This window comes from Lacerta agilis, chromosome 2 (assembly GCF_009819535.1).
Source record: "Lacerta agilis isolate rLacAgi1 chromosome 2, rLacAgi1.pri, whole genome shotgun sequence".
Lineage (NCBI taxonomy): Eukaryota > Metazoa > Chordata > Lepidosauria > Squamata > Lacertidae > Lacerta > Lacerta agilis.
Window position 1 is genome coordinate 67,640,793 of NC_046313.1, and position 21,566 is coordinate 67,662,358.

The 21,566-nt window shown below is 42.1% G+C and overlaps 1 protein-coding gene across 4 annotated transcripts in view; it reads left to right on the plus strand.

Moving 5' to 3' along the window:
* Positions 1-21,566, plus strand: part of SEMA3F (semaphorin 3F) — a 123,517-nt gene that overhangs the window by 83,158 nt on the left and 18,793 nt on the right. For 3 of the 4 annotated variants that reach the window (XM_033140580.1, XM_033140583.1, XM_033140582.1), the window contains exons 3-8: positions 882-1,042; positions 2,684-2,746; positions 4,898-5,017; positions 6,760-6,849; positions 12,889-12,982; positions 15,605-15,724. In XM_033140580.1, the coding sequence (XP_032996471.1) occupies positions 882-1,042; positions 2,684-2,746; positions 4,898-5,017; positions 6,760-6,849; positions 12,889-12,982; positions 15,605-15,724 (648 nt within the window). The remainder of the gene's footprint in view (positions 1-881; positions 1,043-2,683; positions 2,747-4,897; positions 5,018-6,759; positions 6,850-12,888; positions 12,983-15,604; positions 15,725-21,566) is intronic. The other variant, XM_033140584.1, reaches the window with a different exon arrangement.

A 21,566-nucleotide genomic window follows, 5' to 3' on the forward strand; every position in this document is an offset into this window, starting at 1 on the left:
GAAGCCTTGTATGTTAATCATTGCCATTGGTTAACCTGCCCAGGTGGCAGGGGGGATATCACACAGTTTCCTTTCTACCTGCCAGGGATCTTACTCATTTCTTTTGTCACCTGGGGGGGTATGCAGGGGTTCGCATACCCCTAAACATTTTGTGAATCTAAGTTTGGCCTCATTGAGGGTCAGTATTTCAATATGAGTAGAAAAATGAGAGTACAGTACCCCTAAACATGTTTTTTAAAGAAAAAAGCACTGCCTGAAATAATTAGTTCCCCAAGACAGAGTGATGTGTACACAACAGTTCACACATGAAAATGTCAGGCTCTGAGAGTACACATGGCTAACATTGAAGAGCTGGGCTCCTGGAGTTGCAATTCACAGCTTTGTAGACTCTTACTTAGGCCCAGAGCTTCTGTAATTAAGTACATGCATATTTCCTGCTTGATGGGTTCTTGTTATGCGTTGTGGTTGCAGCTTCCAGGTTACATTCAGACCTTTGCTAATTCTGTGGCACAATCAGTGTTAGGCTGATGTACTACAGGCCTCAGAAATGGATTCTATATACCAAGATGAGTGCACTTAAACTCATTGGTTTTCAATGGGTTCAGCCACATCTAAATGCATAGGAGTGAGCTGATGTAGTCTGATGAACCAAACTGTATTCAGGAATAGGATAGTTGCCGGGTGTGTAATTTATTGTCATGGATTGCATGCAAGTATTTAATTGCATCTAAGAGCTAAATGTGCTCCAGTGTTTGGGGAACCTGATGGTTAGTTCCAAATCATGCATGTTACTTATAGAGATGTACCTGTATATGTTGCATCAGGAAACACAGGAGGAGCTATCTAACATAACTCTTTCCTGGTGTTTTTCTCCCCACCAGAGCTCAAAGCCACCAGCACTGCCCATTTCTTCAATTTCCTGCTCAACTCAACTGATTATCGTATTCTACTGAAAGATGAAGATCACGACCGCATGTATGTGGGGAGCAAAGACTACATCCTCTCCCTGGATCTTCACGATATCAACCGGGAGCCCCTGATTGTAAGGGTATTTCTCATTTTGTACCAGGAGCAGGGAGCAGACAAGGAACATCTGGGAGGCTTTGTGGGGTGTAGGGGCTGCAAAATGACCAACTATTTCCATGTGATGAGTATGGATTCGTAGAGTGGGTTCAGGGGCACATTTCTAATTTTGAGAGAATGCTGTGGGTACCAGTCACAAAATGGCTGCTGCCAGGGGGAGTGGCTTGACACAGCATTGGGAATACTGGGAATATTCCTACTTATCAAAGCATCAACTGATTGGTTGATCTGGGAGACCAGGGTTCAAATCACCACTCAGTCATGAAGTCCACTGGGCGATTTTGGGCTAGTCACTCAGACTAACCCTACCTCACAGGATTGCTGTGAGGATCTAATGATGAGGGGTAGAACTATGTATGCCACCTTGAGCTGCCTAGGGAATATTATTTTGAAAATGAAAATAAATACACCTTTTAGAGCAAGAAAAACAACAAGGCAAGTCTCAAGGCAAGTGGGGAAAGTATCCCCTTTGCCATTGCCTCCCCCACTCTAAATCAAATGCAAGGAACAGCAGGAACGCAGTCAGTGAAGCAAGTGGGGATGGCATCCCGGTTGCCTTTTCTCTGCCTACCCCCCACAATGCCCTCCAGAGCTAGAAACAGGGAAGACAGACCCATCACTGATTCTCATGGAAGACATTAAACGCTCTTGCTATTTCTTTTTAGGGCTGATCCAGGTGATACCCTGACTATATTTTGGTCTCTCAAAATAGTTAAAATTTCTTACAGAACTGTTAGTTTTACAGAATAAATATTCTTCATTGGACACTTTAGTTGCTTGTACCCAAAGGCCTCCAAGCAACTTATAGCACCATGCTATGCAACAATATTTATGCAAGGCACTGCGGAAAGGCAAAAGTGTGATATGCAGAGTGCACATGTAATTGTAGCCATGCTGCAGTGGGATAGCCTTGTTGGGGAAAATCATGGCCACTTCTGTTTTCATCTCATGGGAGAAATACAGTTCAGTCCTGAAGAGGGGAAAGCACACAACACTTCAAATAACTTCTCTTTAGCAACAGATCAATAAAATGCAGAGACATTGTCAGCATGAGCAGTGGGTTGCAGGGCTACATGGACATTCCTGAGAGTGAGTGCTTAATTTCTAAAGAGCATTTTTATAAAGTTTATTTTTTTAAAAGATTAAAATTAATCTTTTTAAAAGTAACAAGATGATGAAGGTGCAGAAGGAGTCACTATCACTGTTGTTGCTACAAAGCAACAATCCACTAGGTGTCTGTGACACTTCCACGCAGCATCTTGTAACAAAATTGATGCATTTTTGTCACATCGAAGGGTGGGTGAATTAGTTTCCCACATATATGCTGGGAAATGTGATATTCCCTTCACCCAAAGTGTTACCTTTAGAAAACACACATGAACCTAACAAGTGAACGCTTGATGGCATACAAATTGATAATTTTGAAAGGTCCTTTGTGACAAGTGCTTTAAATTAAAATCCACCTTCCCAGAAAACTTGATGGTTTGGGATTAGATTTAGGAGTGAGATAGATACATCAACCCCCTTTTTATATTTCTCTTAGCATGATTCTGTGGAGAATTATAATTAAAAGGCTGAAGGTTTTGTATTGTTTTGGCAGATCCACTGGCCTGCATCTCAACAAAGGATAGAAGAGTGTGTTCTTTCAGGGAAGAACAGTAATGTAAGTACTTCTGGTATGGTCTTCAGGTTTATAGAGGATGTGGAAAAAGAGTGGAGGCAAAGGAATGCTAGTAACGTGGTAGGATGATGAAAGCTGTCCTTCTGAAACTTTCTTCCTCCAAGATCTTTAAGACTGAAAGCCACCAAGCAGTGGCAATTTGTATTGATCACACCACCTCAGGGATACCATGCTATGAGCAATATGAGCAAATGATGGTGCCCTATTGCCTATGACTGCCCTCCTCACTTCTTGTTTATTCCTATCTTTTCAGGTAACTGAGTCACAATAACCCTAGTTCCTTGTGCTGCACGTTCATGTACACAAGCTAAAGCCATGGTCCTTGAGTACCTGTACAAAAGTTTCCAGCATTTGAGCAGAAACATTTGTGTCTGTGTGGGTGTTTCAGAAACCCTAAAATACAACACAAGTTTTAGTATGTGATAAAGTGACAGTGCTCTGCTTGTAGTTGCTAAGATAGCAAAGACGGAATTAAATAGAAAGATTTTGAAGAAAATGACATCACCATTGTAAAACTTTGCTGGTTTCTGGAAGCTATAGTGCAGTGCAGTTGGTGATGAAGTCATCTTTTGGTTGTAGGGGTCTGCTTAGCACTGGAATTGAGTGCAGCTGTAAACTTGCACTTCCCAACCTCTGTTACAAGAGGATGTAATCATGGCCAAAGTTAGCCAACTCTTGTGCCTTGTGCAATCTTTCTAAAGGCAAGAGCTGCTAACACTGCTAGGGGGTTATGGGTTATTGATGTATGGTACATGAAAGTGAAGATGCCTTGTCAGCAGTACTTTAAAGGAACTGGGGGTTTTGCCCAACCCCAGTTAAGTTTATCAGCAGTAATGTGTACTGAATTTCAGTAGGAGGAAGCAAGAGGTCAAAGGGTTACCAAGCTGTTTCCTACAAGGCTCAGCCAGCCTTTTGGCCAGCTGACCTTGAACTCTGTCCTCTTGGGATTTCTCTGCTGCTACTGTTTGGGGCTCGGTCTCAGAGCAGCTAAGCTGGCTTAGTAAAGGAAACTGTTTGCTTGCACTTTCCCCATTCTACTCAATTCTGTTATCATGGAGGTTTGAGACAAAGAGGAAGCATGAGATGTGAGAAGAAAACTGGACTCTGCAGTCAAACACACTGCATGCAGCTCCATGCCTGGTCTAGAATCCAGCCAGTAAATGAACTCAGGCCTTGACAACACAGGCCTGCATACATTCTGGGAATTGCTCTTCTTGCCCCCTGGGCCTCTCTGCTATCATTTACCTATTAGATTTTCACTCCACCCTTCACTAGCCAATCACTTCTTAGTACCTCTTAATGAGTAGGGATCTAAAGGCTGACCTTAATATATTTTCTTTCCTGGCATAGATAAGGCCAGAGATTCCCCTTCTCCTTAGTTGGTTATGCTTTGGTTATTCAGGGCACTATTTTCTGGCTTTTGTAAATAAGCAGGAACGGGTTGGGAGTCACCCTGACACCAAGATATAGTATTGCAATCTTACAGTTATTATTTTCTCTGTTTTCAGAAAAAAATGGCTATGACATTGCACATACTTTTGTAAATCAAGAAGATCTTTAATAAAAATAAATTTGAAATCAAAGAAAAGACAAATTGGCTGTGAGTTGGGAGTTCTGAGTGGCACCGTTTATAATCTGCTTTAGCTACAGATGTTACAGTGTAAGATGTGAGCAAGGAATGTTTGCTCCGGAAGGGGGTTTAGTTCAAAACTCTTCCAACAGGAACATGACTTAAAAGGAGTGCAGGAAAATTGCCTCTGAAGTGCATCCAAAATTCATTGCTGGAAAAGGTGTTGGAGGGGTGGATCCAAAAGGTTTATTTGTAGATTTTCAAAGTGCACCAGACCTAGCTTGCCTCAATTTTAACTGGAAGCAAATGTTGTTGAAGAGGACCATTTGATACCAGGCCATTCATTGTGGTCTGATTTTGGGACTTACTGGGTGTTCAGGGAGCTTTCATTTAATGCTGAAGCAATTACCTGATTGCTTCAAATAATGTGTAAATCACTGCTTAGGCCATGCTGAACAGAGGATGGAATTGCTCCATTTACCATAGACTGACTAATCTCCTTAAAGTGAATACAATTTCATAGGAGGCTGGGACTAACTTGCCACCTCTCTTTTTTTTCCCAGGGCGAGTGTGGGAACTTCATCCGTCTTATCCAGCCCTGGAATCGAACCCACTTGTATGTTTGTGGCACTGGAGCATACAATCCTGTCTGCACCTTTGTCAATCGAGGCCGTAAAGCACAGGTGAGGTACTGAAGGAGCATATGGCTGGGACTGTAGCCAGATCAGTGCTGGAGAAGCATATGGGCTTGCTCTTAGGCCACGCTAGGAAAGCAGCCTCTGGCAACATTCAACAAGCAATAAGGGATTGAGATTCGAGTCTTGGGTAATGAGATGTGGAATCTTCTCAAGTGTCTTATGTTTGTTTGTTTGTATGTTTGTTCAGCCCATTCATATCCCACTTCTCATCAAAGGGAGCCAAAGGCTGCATACATGAATCCCCACCCCCACCCCCACCTCTACGTGGCTCTCATTTATCATCCCAACAATTCTGAAAGGTAAGTTAGGCTCTTAGGGATTCACCTAACCAGCCCCGTCAGCAGAAGTCCTGCACAAGGAATTCCACTTTGCACAACAGGGCTTTACACACACACACACACACACACACACACACACACACACACCACTTATTCCGACAAGGAGATGGAGCTCCAGGTTTTGAAAAAGGTAATGGGGACAGTGAAAACATCAAAATAAAACATGTAAACATAGTGTTTCCTAAAAACTAATAATAATAATAATAATAATAATAATAATAATAATAATAGGGTAGGAAGAGATGAGGTGTTGGGAACATATATAATTTGTAACAAGGTCACAAGAAGCATACTGTGTTATTACTTAAATGTATTGTTTTAAACGTCTGATATTATCAGTAATATATATATATATATATGAAAACACTTGGAGGTTTTGATGATTAAGCATTATTTAAAGCACATTAAATACATAAAGCCTAATCCTAGTAATCCCCCACTGTGCAGAATGAGACTTTCTCCTAAGTATAGGAGTAAATGTATAGAATTGTAGCCTTAATTTGTGATAACCATTATGTCATGCAAGACCCTCCATGTCACATAAAATTTTTCAGACTTTTAACAGATTCTCTAACTTGAAAGTATGCCATATTTTATTGAACCATTTCCAAATTTATGGAATCTTATCTGGTTTTTATTTACTGGTAACCAGATTTTTGGCTGTCAGTAACATGTTCTCAGTTAACTAATAATTGTACTTGTTTACAGAATCTTTCAATACAGACAAGTAAAATAACCTCTGGTTTTAATGCAATTGTTTATCATAGTCATTTCCATCCAGTATGCCTTGGGGGACGCACACAAAACATGTGTGAAATCAGCCTTATTGTTACAACACCTCTAACATTGTGTGTTCCTTATATTATATTTGCTTAAACTGTCTAGTGTTAGCATCAATTCTTTAAAATAATACAAGGAGAATCTGCTTGCATAGGTGTGAATATATTTTCCACAATTATTTTATCTTCTGACAGCAACTTAGAAATAGGAAAACCAATTGAAAACCACTTTTGTAAATGCTCTTCTTACAGTATCTTGTTTAGCAGGAGTAGCTAAACCTCATTTCAGGGTCTTATCTAGTCCCCAAATTGATTTCTGCCTTCCCACCCCCAACCCCATCCCACTAATTTTAGCAGCAGAGGAAATATGTTTTGGGGAGCGAATACATAGTTCTACATAAAGTCAAACCCAACAAGCAGATACACATTCAGACTAAATACAGGTCATAAATAATTGACGAGGGGATTTTGATCTCCATAGAAGTATGTGTGTATATTTGAGAGAGACAAAAGACTTCTGCATGCTGCATTCTCTGGCCATACCCTGCCATTCCTGCTTCTCTGGCAGGTCACCCTGCCAGCGCTAACTCTCTGCTCCTCCTCTCCTCAGGCTTTTGAGCTGAACCAGTCCATCCAGCAGGGAGGACGGGGAAGTAGAGCAGTTGACTCCTCCCTCCACCCGTCTCCAGTGGAACGCAAGGTGGGAATCGCGCTCTGCCCTGCCATGCTCTTCCCCAAGGACACAACTGGCTCCTTTCTTAGCATGCCTGAGCCTGGGCACTCTAACTTTCATTTTCAACTGGCATGTACCTAACAACTAACTAACAAGGGAAGGGGGCCAGACCTATGGGAACAGGACTGGCCCTTAAATTCACCCCCCTTCCCATCTAGCAATGAGCGCGCTTCCTGTACCGCCTCTCCTTGCGTCTCCTCACTTGAACTAACTCCTTCTTCCCCAGGCTCGCACAAGGTTTGTGCCAGGAAAGAACACTCTCAGGATGTTTGACCTTACTACATATAGTATAGAACCATGCCCTTGACTGTTTGAAATTGAGACAAATGGGCTTGCTGTTACAAGCAAAGGTTTGCTTGATGTGAGGTGGCATGAATAACTAGATTGGGGTAATCAAGGTTGTGATGACTGTGGGAGCAAGGGGTGGGTGGGGTGGGCCTATTGTATATGCTTAGTTGTTGTGAGGAGTGTGGACTTCGTTAATGATTACATACAGTTTTTGTCAGTATGTTTGCTGAGAAATCATGTAAAAAAAGAAAATGATGAGAAAATGTGTTTTACTTGTGTATCGGATGTAATGTATGTTTCTACTGATTATTGCAAGTCATTGCCAATGCAGGAAGCCATCCCATTAATTTCCTTTCCAGTTTTCTCATTGTTGTCATTTAATTGATAAGGACAACAGTTAGTTGGGAGGAGATTATGAGATTTCTATTAGTAGAAACTTTGTGGGCATGGTCCTACAATTGGCTAAAGACTTTGGTGTGGGAATGAACTGTTTCAGTTGCTCAGCTCATATGGTTTCCCTCTAAGAAACATTATCAAAGCAGCATGGAATCCAGCCATATGGCAATTCCTACATTGCTCTGTGAACATAGGAATTGGTCCTAATTAACAGAACTCTTTTTATGTCAGATAGTATTAAGGATGGTATGTTTCCCCATTTACAGGGTAGTGCTGAATAATTAGATTGATTGAGAGGTTGAGCTCCTAGTGTGGATTTGTATGGGACTAAAGCCTCCTTTCACTCAGCAGTAGATACTCTCCCATGTGTGTTCAAGATGGTGAACAAAAAAAGAAGACAGGAAATGCTATATGCTATTCTTGTCAAAGCTGAATAGTCTTGGTTGGAGTGTTTGAAACTTTCACAGGAAAACAACTGAACATGATCTTGAGAATCTCAACTTTCCTTAATGTTTTGGTGTGGTTTGATTGTAAATTGGAGAATCAGCCTAAAATGTAGTGCTCTGATTTCTTAGCATTTTCTTCCTTCTGTTGGATTCTCTAGTTTTGATAATGCCTTGTCTTACCCCTGGAGTCACCCTGGTAGCTGTTTTAATCTAAATCTATAGGGCCTGATTCTGTGCTGCTAGGCATCATCATCATCATCATCATCATCATCATCATCATTATTACACAGTGTATAAGTAACATTGGGTTTTCTTTTTCTCTTTTCTTTACTGAATGTTCCATTTTACACTTCAAAACAGAAAACTCACAAGTGGCACAATCACTTTTGCATTTTGCACAAGATGCACACTTTTTCTCAGTGCTGAACAATGGCATTTGACACCAAAGCAGTCTGCCCACATAAGCCCAAAGCTCTAAATAAAAAGGAAGTGCAACTCCTAAGCCAAAATCATCTTTCCAGAAAGAATGCATGCCTAGTATGTTTCCTAAATGGGTTGGCACTCACACTGCTTGTGGGAAGATGTGCCATACACCACACACACACACACACACACACACACACCATTCTTAGTTTTTATACAGAGTCTGAAAGTCTTCCGTTCCAGTTCTTTTATTATTTCTTGCATTTATTAGTAGGAAAGAAGTTCTCAAGCTGACTTAACAGCATGGTATGACATGTTCCTCTAAGGGCAACACCTTAAACTACAACTAGGTGTAATTAGCTGTAGGTATAACTGCTGTCTGTAGGATTTACTAGAACCATAGTTTTGTTTGTCAACACTTGGTCTCATTCAAAAGCCAGCTTCCATTTTCCTGCCCTTTGTAGCTTGAATCTCCAGCTTCTACTTGATGTGCTATTTATATTATCACTGATTGCTATTAGCCATTTAAAATGCATTGCAGTGTCAGGAGCCATCCTACTTTCCTCACTCCCTTGGGCATTGTCACCATGTGTTTGACATACATTAGAAAGAGGAAGCAAGTCTTCACTGATATCCTGCCACTGTTGACCTCCCAAGCTGTTAGCACAACGAGGTGGGGAAGAGAGTGGGATGTATCAGATGATGAGAAGTTGCAAAGGAAATGGAGTAGAAAACACACTTATCACATCCTACTGCAGTCTGGAACCCTTCAAGCCCCCTTTTCTATCTTTTGGTAAATTGCAGATCCCAACCACCACCTGTGGATGGAACCTATAACGGCACCAAATAATACAGTTTGTGACATTCCCATTAGTACAACTCCTGTAAACTGTGTTGTGCTTAAACTTCAAACAGCTGTTTTATCTCAGACATATCAATCATGTTCCATTTATTTGTATACTATGTAAAGAAACTGCGTTTGCACTTGTCTTCAGTCAAGTGGACTTCTATGGACAGGTGTCCCTATCCACACTTTAATAAAGAATCCTTGCAACATGTAGTGCTCTTTTCAAAGTCAACCAGTGAAATCCCAAGAGTGCTGCAGCCTTTAGCAAAATAATCAGGAGTCTCAAATTATGAATCAGAGACAGAGATGCTGACAAAACTAGGTCAGGTCAGGTTCCAGATAGGAACACAGGAGGCTCATAATGTCCACCTAAATGCATAGTGGGGAAAGCACTTATTAACTGTAAAATATATGCAGCATCAAATCATTTGGTGAAAATTAAAAATAAATTTAGAGCTGAGACAGATTGAAAGGAATTGCAAAATAAGAGGGTGTTTGTGTGGCATTGAAATGTCATCAGGTTTGATGCGCCGCCACATCAAGGCCCTTTCCTCCACAGCCACCTGCTGCACCTCAGTTGACTAGAATTGAGCCCTGGCTAAGGGCGTAGAGGCTGGGTAGGCATATGTGGAGGGAGGGGGTTACTTTGGGACCCTGGTCCCAAGCCATTTAGACCCCTGCACTTTCTTACAAAAACCCTGGCATTATTCAAGTGTCTGTATCTAATGAGAACTCTTTGGATATGTGTCTGTGCTGGCATTTCTGACCCCCATGAAGCTGTATGCTGGGACCACAAATTCCCTATGCTCATATTCATGTCTGTTCTTTTATCTCATTCACTCATCCCAACTCTAGTTCCTTATGCTGCTGACTCAGCCCTTTCTGCTAAAAGTAGCTGACTTTAGCCATTCCTCAGGTGAAAGATGAACTACAGAAAGGGGTTTATTCTGTCCAATCCAATCCATCTTGAAGACAGCATCAGCACCATTTGCCAAAGATCAATAGGGTGAATGCTGTCAAAAGAATGAACTCAATAATAGTCTGAGTTTAAAAATATTTGAACTGTGTATCTCACACTCCCTATCTTTTCAGTCCTTACACCACCCCATTCTTAAAACACAAAGCATTTAAACTGCTCTGCTTTCCATTTGCTGGATAGGGGGGGGGAAGCCCTGAAAAGTTCTCACTTACATTTTTGTAGGAATGATCTGTTAATAAATAGCCACAATTCTAGAACAGTAGCTGCACAATGGCCAATTGGACCCTATTCAACAAAGGAAGAAGTTTAGCTTAGAAAAACAAGGGACAGTATCAGTAGTAAATATTTTTCATGGCCAATACAGATATAATAAAATATTTTAACAGACTTTTGTTTTCTTTAAAAACATGCTGAAATCATTTTTGTGACATTTTAATTTAAAAAAACATTTTGTGTAAAACTATATGAACACATATGTATACTCCCCAATAAATCAATAATATAAAAATAAGTATGTTCCAGCTAAAATTTACATCTCATTTAACAGAAGCTATTTAACAGTTCATGCCAATGTTTGTATACTCAGAAGTAGGTCCGACTGAGGGTACTTTCAGTTGGATGTTTATTGTGGGTTTATTGATTGATTGATTGATTGATTGATTACCACATTCACATAACATTGTTGGCATCAAAATGTTAGCCCACATCCTCCTCACTCCAAATTAATGTGCAAAGGCCCTTTCTAGAGGAAATCTGATATATACCGGTACCACCTGTTGCTAACAATCTTGTTTGCAATAGCTCAATGACCTGTTTTCATATTAAACTCCTGTCTGGAAGCACCTTGACTTCACAGGGGCCTACTCTCAAGTAAGTATGTCAAGTTCTGCAACCTAAGCCACTCCCATCGAAATAAATGGGAATTAAAAGCAGTGCCAGATTAAACCATGTGGAGGCCCCTAGGCAGTTGAAATCTTGCCCTCCCCCCCTTGTGCATGCAGTCTAATATTGAACTAAGAAAACTTGATTGTAATTTTCTTTCAAGATCAAATCAATATTATTTTGATCCGTTGTTGTGGGGCCCCTAAAATGCACGAGGCCCAGAGGTCAGTGCCTACTCTCTGCCTGTTTGGTAATCTGGCACTAATTAATAGTGCTTAATGTTGGCAGATTATGTTTAATGTTTTTATCAAACCACAAGAGGTATTTTGTTGGGGGGAAACCTCTTAAACCTTTTCACGGCATTTTCCTTTAATTTCTAAATGGCTTCCAGCCCACTAAAGCAGTGATTTCCAAACATTTCATTAAAAAGATCCACTTGTGGGATTTCTTTCCCAAATGTTGATTCTACCACACTGGCTTGGCAGTCTCTATTCCACTGCTCCTTCTGCCGCATTGGCACCTACAAGCATTACCAGCATCCTAGCAACTCTCTTATAAGGCCAGAAGTGGATCCCAGTGTTCCGCTTGTGAGTCACTGGAGTAATGAGTCATTAGTTTCATGATAGGAGGGATTCAAATGGCATTCACTCATTCTGCATTTCTCAGCAATATTTAAGGCCTGCATCCTATCTGCTCTGCTTATAGCTGTTGATTGTTCTTTGGGGGTGGGGGGTGGGAGGAAATGTGACATCCATGATTTATTGTTGTTTCATACTCAGAAGAGGTTGTAGCACTTCACAGGATGTCTGAAGGCAATCTGAAGCTCATCAGTGCCTAGGTACAACTTAGTAATAATATGTGGTAACTAGACACTTACCTGTAGTGTTCACACATTACAGCACACAGTTGTTTCACTTCACCCAGTGGTCATACCCAGTGGGAAAAGTCTGAAAATGTAATGTTGTGTGCTAACATTGCAGGGAAAACGTTGAATCTTTGGCTAGAATGTTACATGCAGTGTTTCTTGAGATGGGGAGGTCCAGAGGTATGCATTTTGGGAATGTCTTTGTAAAGTAGCACCATGCGGATAAAGATGGTGGGATACACTATTTTTATATTAATGTGTTGTTGTTTTTTTGTTTATAGAACAGGTTTCTTTAGGAGGAGAAATGTTACTTCTGCAACTTTAAAATGGGACACATATTTGGGAGGTGTGCAAAAGAGTTAGAAAGTGAATGTTCCTGTAAATCGGTCAGTGCAGTAGCTTTAGAGAGTGGCTCTGCTGCCACATTTCTTAGGGTTGACTTGAAATTGATATAAAACTTGTAAGAGTAGCATGCAGACAATACTGCAGTTGCTAGGGTGGTGTTTGAACCAGCTTTCTACATGGTTTGGTGGTGATTTTTCTCCATGCCTCCACAGGGTCTCAGAACAAAATTAAGTCTATAGTGGCATGGAAAAACTAGCTTTGCATGGTGAGGTAATAAACTCACCAGTGAGTCAGCTACCATTGAAAAATTATTTAAAGCAGCTTCCATGGGGCAGACATATTACATGCCAGGATTTCTTACATTCAACTGCTTGTAACCTTGTTGGAGGAAAATTCCACTCCAGAGAGATGTGGTTTGGACAGTGTGATTCATGTATGCAGCATCTTGTATTCCATGTACTTTTAGATGTGAAGGCCTAAGGTAATAGTGTGTGGTAAAGCAAATCATTGACCTACCTGTTGCCTTACTTTCCAGGATTACATATTCTACCTGGAACCAGAAAAGCTTGAGTCAGGAAAAGGAAAATGCTCGTATGACCCAAAGGTGGACACCGTATCAGCATTAATAAGTGAGTTCTATGGTTGTCAGTCATTCTGTAGGCATACAATTGTAGAGTTGGAAGGGATCCCCAGGGTGATCTAGTCCAACCTCCTGAAATGCAGGAATCTCAAAGCATCCATGATAGATGACCACCCAGCCTCTGCTGAGAAATTTCCCTCTTTATGAGGTCTAAAATGATATCAGGAGTGATAAGGGGGAGGGGGGCTATGCTACTTATAAGCATGCAGCGCAACAGCAGCTCTGTGTCAGGAAATGGTTTTGGCCATCCTCAGGCATGGATGAGTTAGCTGGAATTGTCATCGGAGTTAATGGGGAAAGATCATGGCCTCTCAGATGCTGATAAAGAAGAGAAAGGACATACTGTTCACTAAACTGCAGTGTCCTATCTGGTGGGAGAAGAGGAGGAATAGGGCTTTGGCAAATAGCAAAGTTCTGAGAGGTTCCTTGTCAAAATTTCACAGATGACATTTATATCACTTTGTTACGGTCCAATCGTTTCCACTTATCCATCAGACATGATTATTCCTCCCACTGCCCTAGCATTACAGAACAGCACAATGCCTGAGTGGCCAGCTATATTCACATATAGTCAGCTATATCCTGACTTAAGCCAGCTGCAAATTTCACGCAGACCCCTCTACTTCCCTTGAAAAACCTTTCCATTGGTCATGCTAGAGTTACCAATGTATATTTTACTCTTGCCCTTTAATATCTGTATATAAATATATCTTTGAATGTTCTCATCTTCCTGGATTCTTATATCCTTCCCTCACCACATAGACCCACCTTTTTTCACTCAACCCCAGGTTGATTTCAAGCATGGACATCCTCTGAACTTTGTCCTGTGTGGCTATCTCCCGCAGGGCCCCTTCATCTCCAGTTCAAATGGTGGCTCAAGCTCCACAGGGCTTTCCCCTATGTGGAGGGCTGGGATTACATAACTTCACAGCAGGGAGATAATTAGGAGTGGTATCATTGTCCTGCTGACCCTGGGCCTACTACTGGCACAACAGCTGCACCACTCTCCCCTAAGAGTCGGTTCCAGTGCTGGCCAAAGTTCTTTCTTCCTGCAAATCCCCCAACCCCTTGATATGGCCTGGCTGCCTCTGATCTTGTCCAAGCATTAGTATCCATTTACACGACATGCCCCAAACTTCTTAATTAATCTGAAAGCAGCTGCAGCACTGGCCTGAGACAGGCAGGAATTGTGCCCTTGTACCAGTGGGTTCCTGGCTGAGTGCTGGACCTGATTAGCAACTTTGCTAATGAACTTCAGAGCAGCGGTAGGAAAGCTATGGAAGGGCACCTAACAGTTCATATGTTGTGCATGACTAATAATCTTGATCCTTTTCTCCCCTGCCTTTGATCATTATGCGGTTTCTTCTATCAATGAGAGGTCAGAGCAACAAGAAAGGGCCCCTTTTACAGAGACCTTGCTTTCCCCTTGTCATTTCTTTTCATTCCCACTTTCCAAGAACAATTCACACAGATTCCACGTTTGATCTCACGCTTACTACCAAATAGGATCACCATACCCCCTCCCCCAAAAAATCCTAGCATTTAATTAATTCGTCCTTAAATATATAGCCATTCCATGCCGACAGCAGCTTCAGGCATGACCTGAATGAAGTCGGGAGACCAGGAAGTGCAGGTGCTTTGCCCTTTTCCTTTTCCCACATTGCTTATCCAGTGTTACTCAATACAATTATTCTTGTGCATGGACAAGAATTAGGAGATACAGTCCCCCTTTTTATTTCATGTTTTAATTACAAATTTCTGAATCCTCCTGAGTATTAGCACCTAAAGCATCTGAGTTAGGGGGGCTTCTTTTCCTCTAAATTCTAAGTTTGTCTATAAGAATTGTGGGTGATGCCACCAGAGTGGTATGACATAGAAAGGCCACATGTTTTTGCAAGGGAGAAGATGGGGGAAAGAGCACAGAACAGGGAAACCCTAAACTATTTAAACTATATTAGGTGTGAAGGGCAGTTGATACACCTAGGGTCAATCTAGATGAGATGCAGGAAATCTGTGATGGGCTCTCATGAAGTTTCTTGGTGGTTGGGTGGTGGTTGTTTTTTAAAAGCAGCTGCAAGGGCCCTCGAGTGGAATGAGGCAGTGGCACTGGGAGAGGGATTAATCCCCCCCCCCCCCGCACACACATGGATTTTCCAGTCTAAATCACATTTCCCCTCAAAGCTGAGGAAAAAAAATATGGCTGCCTGTATACCATTTTCCCCTATCAGGCAAATAGTAGAAGTGGCTGCAATTTAGACAAGAAAAAGGCCTTGGTTAAATTCTCCCTCCTCTGAACACTGTGTTCTGAGGTTGTGTGTGAGAGAGGGAGATGGAGAGGGAGAGCTCTAATCAGAGCTTTCTCATTGATTTTGAGAATGAAAGAAGAAGGTTGAGGTACTTGTCTTCACATCATTGTTCAAAGTGCCAGTGAGTAGCTTCCCTGTTTCTGCAGGTGTCATTTAAGAAGTGAACCATTCCAAGCATTTCATATATTTCCCCCCGATCCCTCTCTTTCACAGAACCAGTGGGGTGAGTGGTTGGGAATCCTGCCTCAACAAAACTTTCAATTAAGTTCATTAATTTTCTTCCCCCTATCCTCTGTTGCCCACAGATGAAGAACTCTATGCTGGTGTCTACATTGACTTCATGGGCACTGATGCCGCCATCTTCCGCACCATGGGCAAGCAGACTGCCATGAGGACTGACCAATACAACTCCCGTTGGCTAAATGGTGAGTGAAAGGGGGGCAGACTGCAGACTTTGAAGTGCAGAGGACAAAAAGCAGGGCTGCATTCATGATCTTCGTGTCCAGTGTCCATGCTACATGGTGGGAATTGTGACTTAGAGCACAGAGTTTCCCTCTCTTCTTTCCTCTCTCTGTTTCAGAATATTATTGTAAGAAAGAAAATGTGAATAAAAAGAGGCTTTAGTTAAGAAAACATTATACTAGCAGGAGCGTTAACCAACAACTCCCTTCCCCTTTATCTTCAAGTTCCTTCTGTGAGTGCACACTGTTCCATGGTGACTTCTCAAGTCTGGCTTCCTGAGGGCTTCATGCCAAGTCATACCAGCTGCCTACAATTGGTTTCTTTTATCTGTCCATATATAGCCAGCTCAGTGGGCTTTGTTGTGGATGATGGAATCTTAATTTAGCTCTCTGGACCCCCATTTCTCATCCTGGTGCCCTTTGAGTCTCCTTTGCTGTTACTGTGTCCCCATGACACCTATCATACCCTTCTTCTGTACTCCCTTCTGTTCTCTGTCCTTGATACTTGATTTTGCTATCGCCTTGCCCTTGCACTGACACTTGTCCATACTTTCTGTCTACCGGTAGCTCCCAAGACACCAGGAATAGGGCTCTCCTGCCCTGTTGATGCCTTGCCAGCCTTAATAGATCTGAAATGCTCCATCTATGTTGAACACAAAATACAGAATCTGCAAGTGTTCCTACTTCATTTGGGCTTTGCAGAGCACTTCACTGAAAAAGTCATTGTCTTCTATAATTTTCTTTCCATAAAGAAAAAAAATATGTGCTAAGTTAAGATACACTTTTATATAATTTTTGTCCAGCCATCTGGTCATTTCAGGAGCGTGTTGGTGTTTGACTAGTTTCTCTCTTTGCTTGATTCCTTGGCTCTGGTATATGTCCCCTTTTGTGCATTCAAAAGCATTTTGCTCCTGGAATTATTTCTCAGCACACAGTTGGTGGTGAAGGGCAGGTTTGTATTCTTGTCATTTCTGATAACTGATCCAGGGCATTTAATCTCCTGCCCTCTCTCCTCCAGCATGCATCATGGAAAGGGATCCAATGAGAGAAGGTCTCAGCTTCCTTTTTGGTTGCACTTCCAGCTGTTGTGAAGCAGCAAAAACAGCTGAGTAAACTGGGGTTGGGAATCAAATTTAGGGAGATGTCATTTTAGTAACCTGAACAGAGCTATCTATGAAAGCAAATGCTGGATTATAAGGGTGACCATTTGCCTTCCATGGCAATTCTTTAGCAGTGATGGCTCTAGAGAAAATACCAACATATCCCCAAATTGCAGAGCTTCCAAGATATTCTTACAAAGGCTTTTAAGGCAGACAGGTGTGCTTGCAACCACATAAATCTTACAGCTCCCCCCCCCCCAAGCAAGGGAGTGCTTGGTACTAATGATGAAGGTTACTGACATTAGACTTATGAACAGCCCAGGCCCAGAGTTTTTCAAAGTATGGTACACAGCTTCTCTTGGATGGATGTGTAGAGTTGTGTTCCTGACAACTTACAGGTCCAGTTACCTCAGCACACCGAGGTTATGTGGGTGCAGGAATTTGGTGGTAGTATGTGTGTAAGAAAGCAGCAGTGTATGTGCGTATGTGTGACAGAAAGTAATATGGGTGTAACTTGACCGGTAATATAGGTGTGTCACTAGATGAAACTCCCCCTGTTCTTACACAGGAGAGGTCTAGACTTAAATACCGGTATTCATAGTAGGGTTTATATTTAAGCAGAACAGCAAGGCGTTGCACTTTTGTCAAGGCTGCCCAGTGTCCACTTCCTCCTGGAGTTGCCATATTTCAAAAAATAAAAACCAGGACACCCTGAAAGTTGAGGGGGGGTTGTTTTGTTTTTACAAAAACACCAAGAAAACACAATTTTTCAGTGCTGCCTTTCGGAGGTTCCCCTGGGTGTCAATTCAGCATTTGAAATCCGGGTAATGTCTGGGAAAATCCAGACATATGGCAGCCCTACTCACTCCCCACCTAGAGGATGAGGATAAGGCACTTCTGGAACAAAACTGTATGTTTCTTTACAGAGAAACTTTTAGCACTATTTTTCAGCCAAGTCTCAAGTAGACTTTTCCCACTTCGAATGGTTATCAGTGTTCTAACCTGCAAAACCCACTCAGCCCCTTCTAGGATTTTACCGGTACTTCCCCTCAGGGAATCAAGACCAGTTTGCTCTGCCTGGCTAACCCCTCTCAGACAGTTTAACACAGGGGTAGGCAACCTATGGCCTGTGGGCCGGATGCGGCCCAATCGCCTTCTCAATCCGGCCCACGGACAGTCCAGGAATCAGCGTGTTTTTACATGAGTAGAATGTGTCCTTTTATTTAAAATGCATCTCTGGGTTATTTGTGGGGCATAGGAATTCATTCATTATTTTTTCCCCAAAATATAGTCCGACCCACCAAATGATCTGAGGGATGGTAGACTGGCCCATGGCTGAAAAAGGTTGCTGACCCCTGGTTTAACATCTGCACCTGCCCACACTGACTTTAAATTTTTCTTTCACCGAGAGTCAAATCTCTATTTCACCGTTGAAACTGTCAGCATCTCCCGATTTTCCTGATTTTCTGATGGACTCACCAGCTTTCACTGGTTGCTGGGTCACTAGGAGGCAGACCCAGGGCCTGTCCATCACAATATGAGCTGGTTGTCTGGGAAATAAAATGATGTGAAAGAAACTGGACAGGTGAGATTTCCACACGAGTGAGGGACATCAGTGGTAGTGTGGGGCAGGCAGCACTTCTCTAGTACTTTTTCCCCAGTAGGCGAGAGGATGTCATCCATAAGACTGGGATTTGCCAGTGTTGCATGCTTGCGGGGTTGGAAGGCAGGACATGCTGTATTCATTTATTTACCTGGCAAGAGCCTTTCCTGCACTGTTTTAAAATGGGCATCTGTTTTTTACATTAAACGTATGTTAGAAAGCAGCATAATTGTCCCACAGTCTGTTACAAACAGTTCAAAATGAACCTCAGCACCATATAAAAAGGCTGTGCATTACATTTTGCTTGGTGTTGTTAAGGTTTAATGTTTTACTATGTTTTTATTTATGCTGGAAGCTGCCCAGAGTGGCTGTGGCAACCCAGTCAGATGGGAGGGGTACTACTTCTACTACTCCTAGTACTGCTACTAAGCATTCCTCCACTGAGCTTGTGGTGGCAAATATGGGAGTTATCCCATTTCCTCCTCATAATGGCCCTGGGAAGAAATCAACAATGCGCTGTGTTGAGCTTCCATTACAGCCAGCACCTCTGCATGCCCTCCTCTCCCCCCTCATGCATTGTTCTGGGGGTTATCCTGACTCCCCCAGAGCCAACTGCATCTGCTGATGGGAAGATGAATCCCACCCATTGCGTGGTAGGCTAGGCTGAGAAGAGTGACTTGCCCAAGGTCACCCAGTGAACTTCACATCAGCCATACTTTTGGACTCTCAGGGGTGGGGTGTGCTACTCCAGATTCTGTCATGATGAGCTCCTGCACTTGAAAATTTATCACTGTGCCATTGGGGGAAGCAGAAGAACTAGTCGCTTTTGGGGGAGGGTATCATTTCATAAAAGTAGAGAAGCACTACCTGCCTCACAGTTTTGGGATGCCATAGTAAAGCAATTTTCCCTGCCTGTGATTTCAATTGCTATTCACCCTTTTCAAGCTGAGCTGTGTAAGTAAAGAACTCTTAAACTACCTCATTTTGCATTACAAATGAGGTGATACAAGGGATAGAGCTCAGGACTCCAGTGCTGTAGACTAAGAAGGCTTAGTTAATCAATCACATGGCCATGTTTCCTGCAGCAGCCTAGCAAACAGCTGCTTAACTCGCTGAGCTTTATGTCAACTTCTTTTTTACACTGACATGAAGATTTGCTTCCCTAGTTTTGGCCTGTGATACAGGACAAGCCACCGTCACATCCAGTAAAAGAATTTTAGTACCAAAGGCAGCAACGGGTTCAGAATTCTTTTCTACAGCGCAAGTTTGGATCATAACAAGCCTTAGAGTGTGAAGCATTGACTGAAGTTATTCAGAACAGCTTTTATTTGGGGCATTGAACAGAATTTCAAGAAAGTGTTAATCTATAGAAGTGTTCCTTTTCCCTAGTGTTGTAGAACATTTACTGGTTTAAAACACGAACCCTACCTGATTGACACCAGTTAATTAATTTGGAAAGATTGGATAGAGAGGAGAGCCAAAGAGCTGATTTAGGACAAATCTGTATAACCACCAGGCCCTTGTGTGCTTCTTGCTGACTCGTTCCACAGGTCTTCTGATCTGAGCAGGTTATTTGACTCATTTGTCATGATTCAAAGTGGCAGTGTCTGCATGCCACAATAAACCACATCAGTAGCTGCTGCCCTGCCAGGAGGAGCCATCATGGACTGAAGAAACAAGCAGCTTTTGTTCTTACAGTTATTTTTATAACTATGTAGTTTAATGTTTTTGTAAGCCACCTTGAGACTTGCTTTTCAGCTGTAAGGTGGGACTTACAGTTTAAAATAAATAAAATGGAATAATATATGCACAAGTTGAGCAAATGTTGACAGAGGTGAAATGCCTAGAAGCTGTTTGATTGCGTCTTAAGTGCATTCCGTAAATCTTCATTTTCAACCTCGGCTAACACTATTTTGTGTGACCACAAAAGGATTCCATAACTGATCAGGAAAGCTACAGCAAAATGTGATCCCTGAACTGAACAATCAGGACTTGTTTGAGAGCGGTAGATGTGTTAATCTGTTGCAGGAAAAACAACATGCCTATGGCACCTTAACTTGCAGTGTAAGCCTAAACATGTCTACTCAGAAATAAGTCTCATTGAGTTCATTGGGACTTACTTCCAGGTAGGTGTGTATAGGATTGCAGCCTTAGTTGTTGTTATATAGGTTTTCTGGATCAGACCTTATTTTGTCAGCTGCATCAGTCCTGAGTCCCACAGTGAAGTAACAGTTGCATGGCACATACTACACATGTTCAGATTTTCACTCTTCCACTCAACCAGTGGCATAGTCATGAATTTTAATGTTCAGGAGCTCCTGACACCCCTTATAGCTCATCCACAAGGAGAATCCAAAAAGTCCTATACATAAATTCCTGGGGGTAAGCTATATTGAACTCTGAGGATTACTTCTAATGGTATAGTTTCAGTTTATAAAATGTATTGAGCTTTAGCAATAGCTCTTCAGCCAGCTGAAAGGCTATCTTTTGCTTTACCAGAAATGCAAACAATCTTACAGGAAAGCAGGGACTCCATCAAAGAAAAGAAAATATGTGTATGCCCTCTGCTTGATTAGTTTCCTCATACTCTGACTTCCTTTATGGTAATACGCAACAAACTTGAAAGCCTCACAAACATATTGCCTCATTCACTTGCCAGAGCAAGGAAGGTGCTTCTGGTGCTCTGGCAGATGACATTGTTGCTCCTGCCCTGATAAATGTACCAGGGGGTGTTCCCCCTCCATTATACCACTGCACCCTACCTACATTTCAGCTCTCTTTTAGGATGAGGTTGGTCCCATCAAAAATTTACATGGCAACTTTTGAAAGTAGAATCAGGGTGGGTAAACAATGATGGAAAAGAGGCTTATAATTGCAATACAGTGGTACCTTGGTTCTTGAACTTAATCCGTTCCGGGAGTCCGTTCGACTCCCGAAACCATTCAAAAACCAAGGCGCAGCTTCCGATGGGCTGCAAGAGCTTCCTGCATTCAAGCGGAAGCTGCGTTGGATGTTAAGCTTCCGAAAAACATTCGCAAACCGGAACACTTTCAGGTTTGTGGCATTTGGGAGCTGATTTGTTCGACAACTAAGCAGTGGAGAA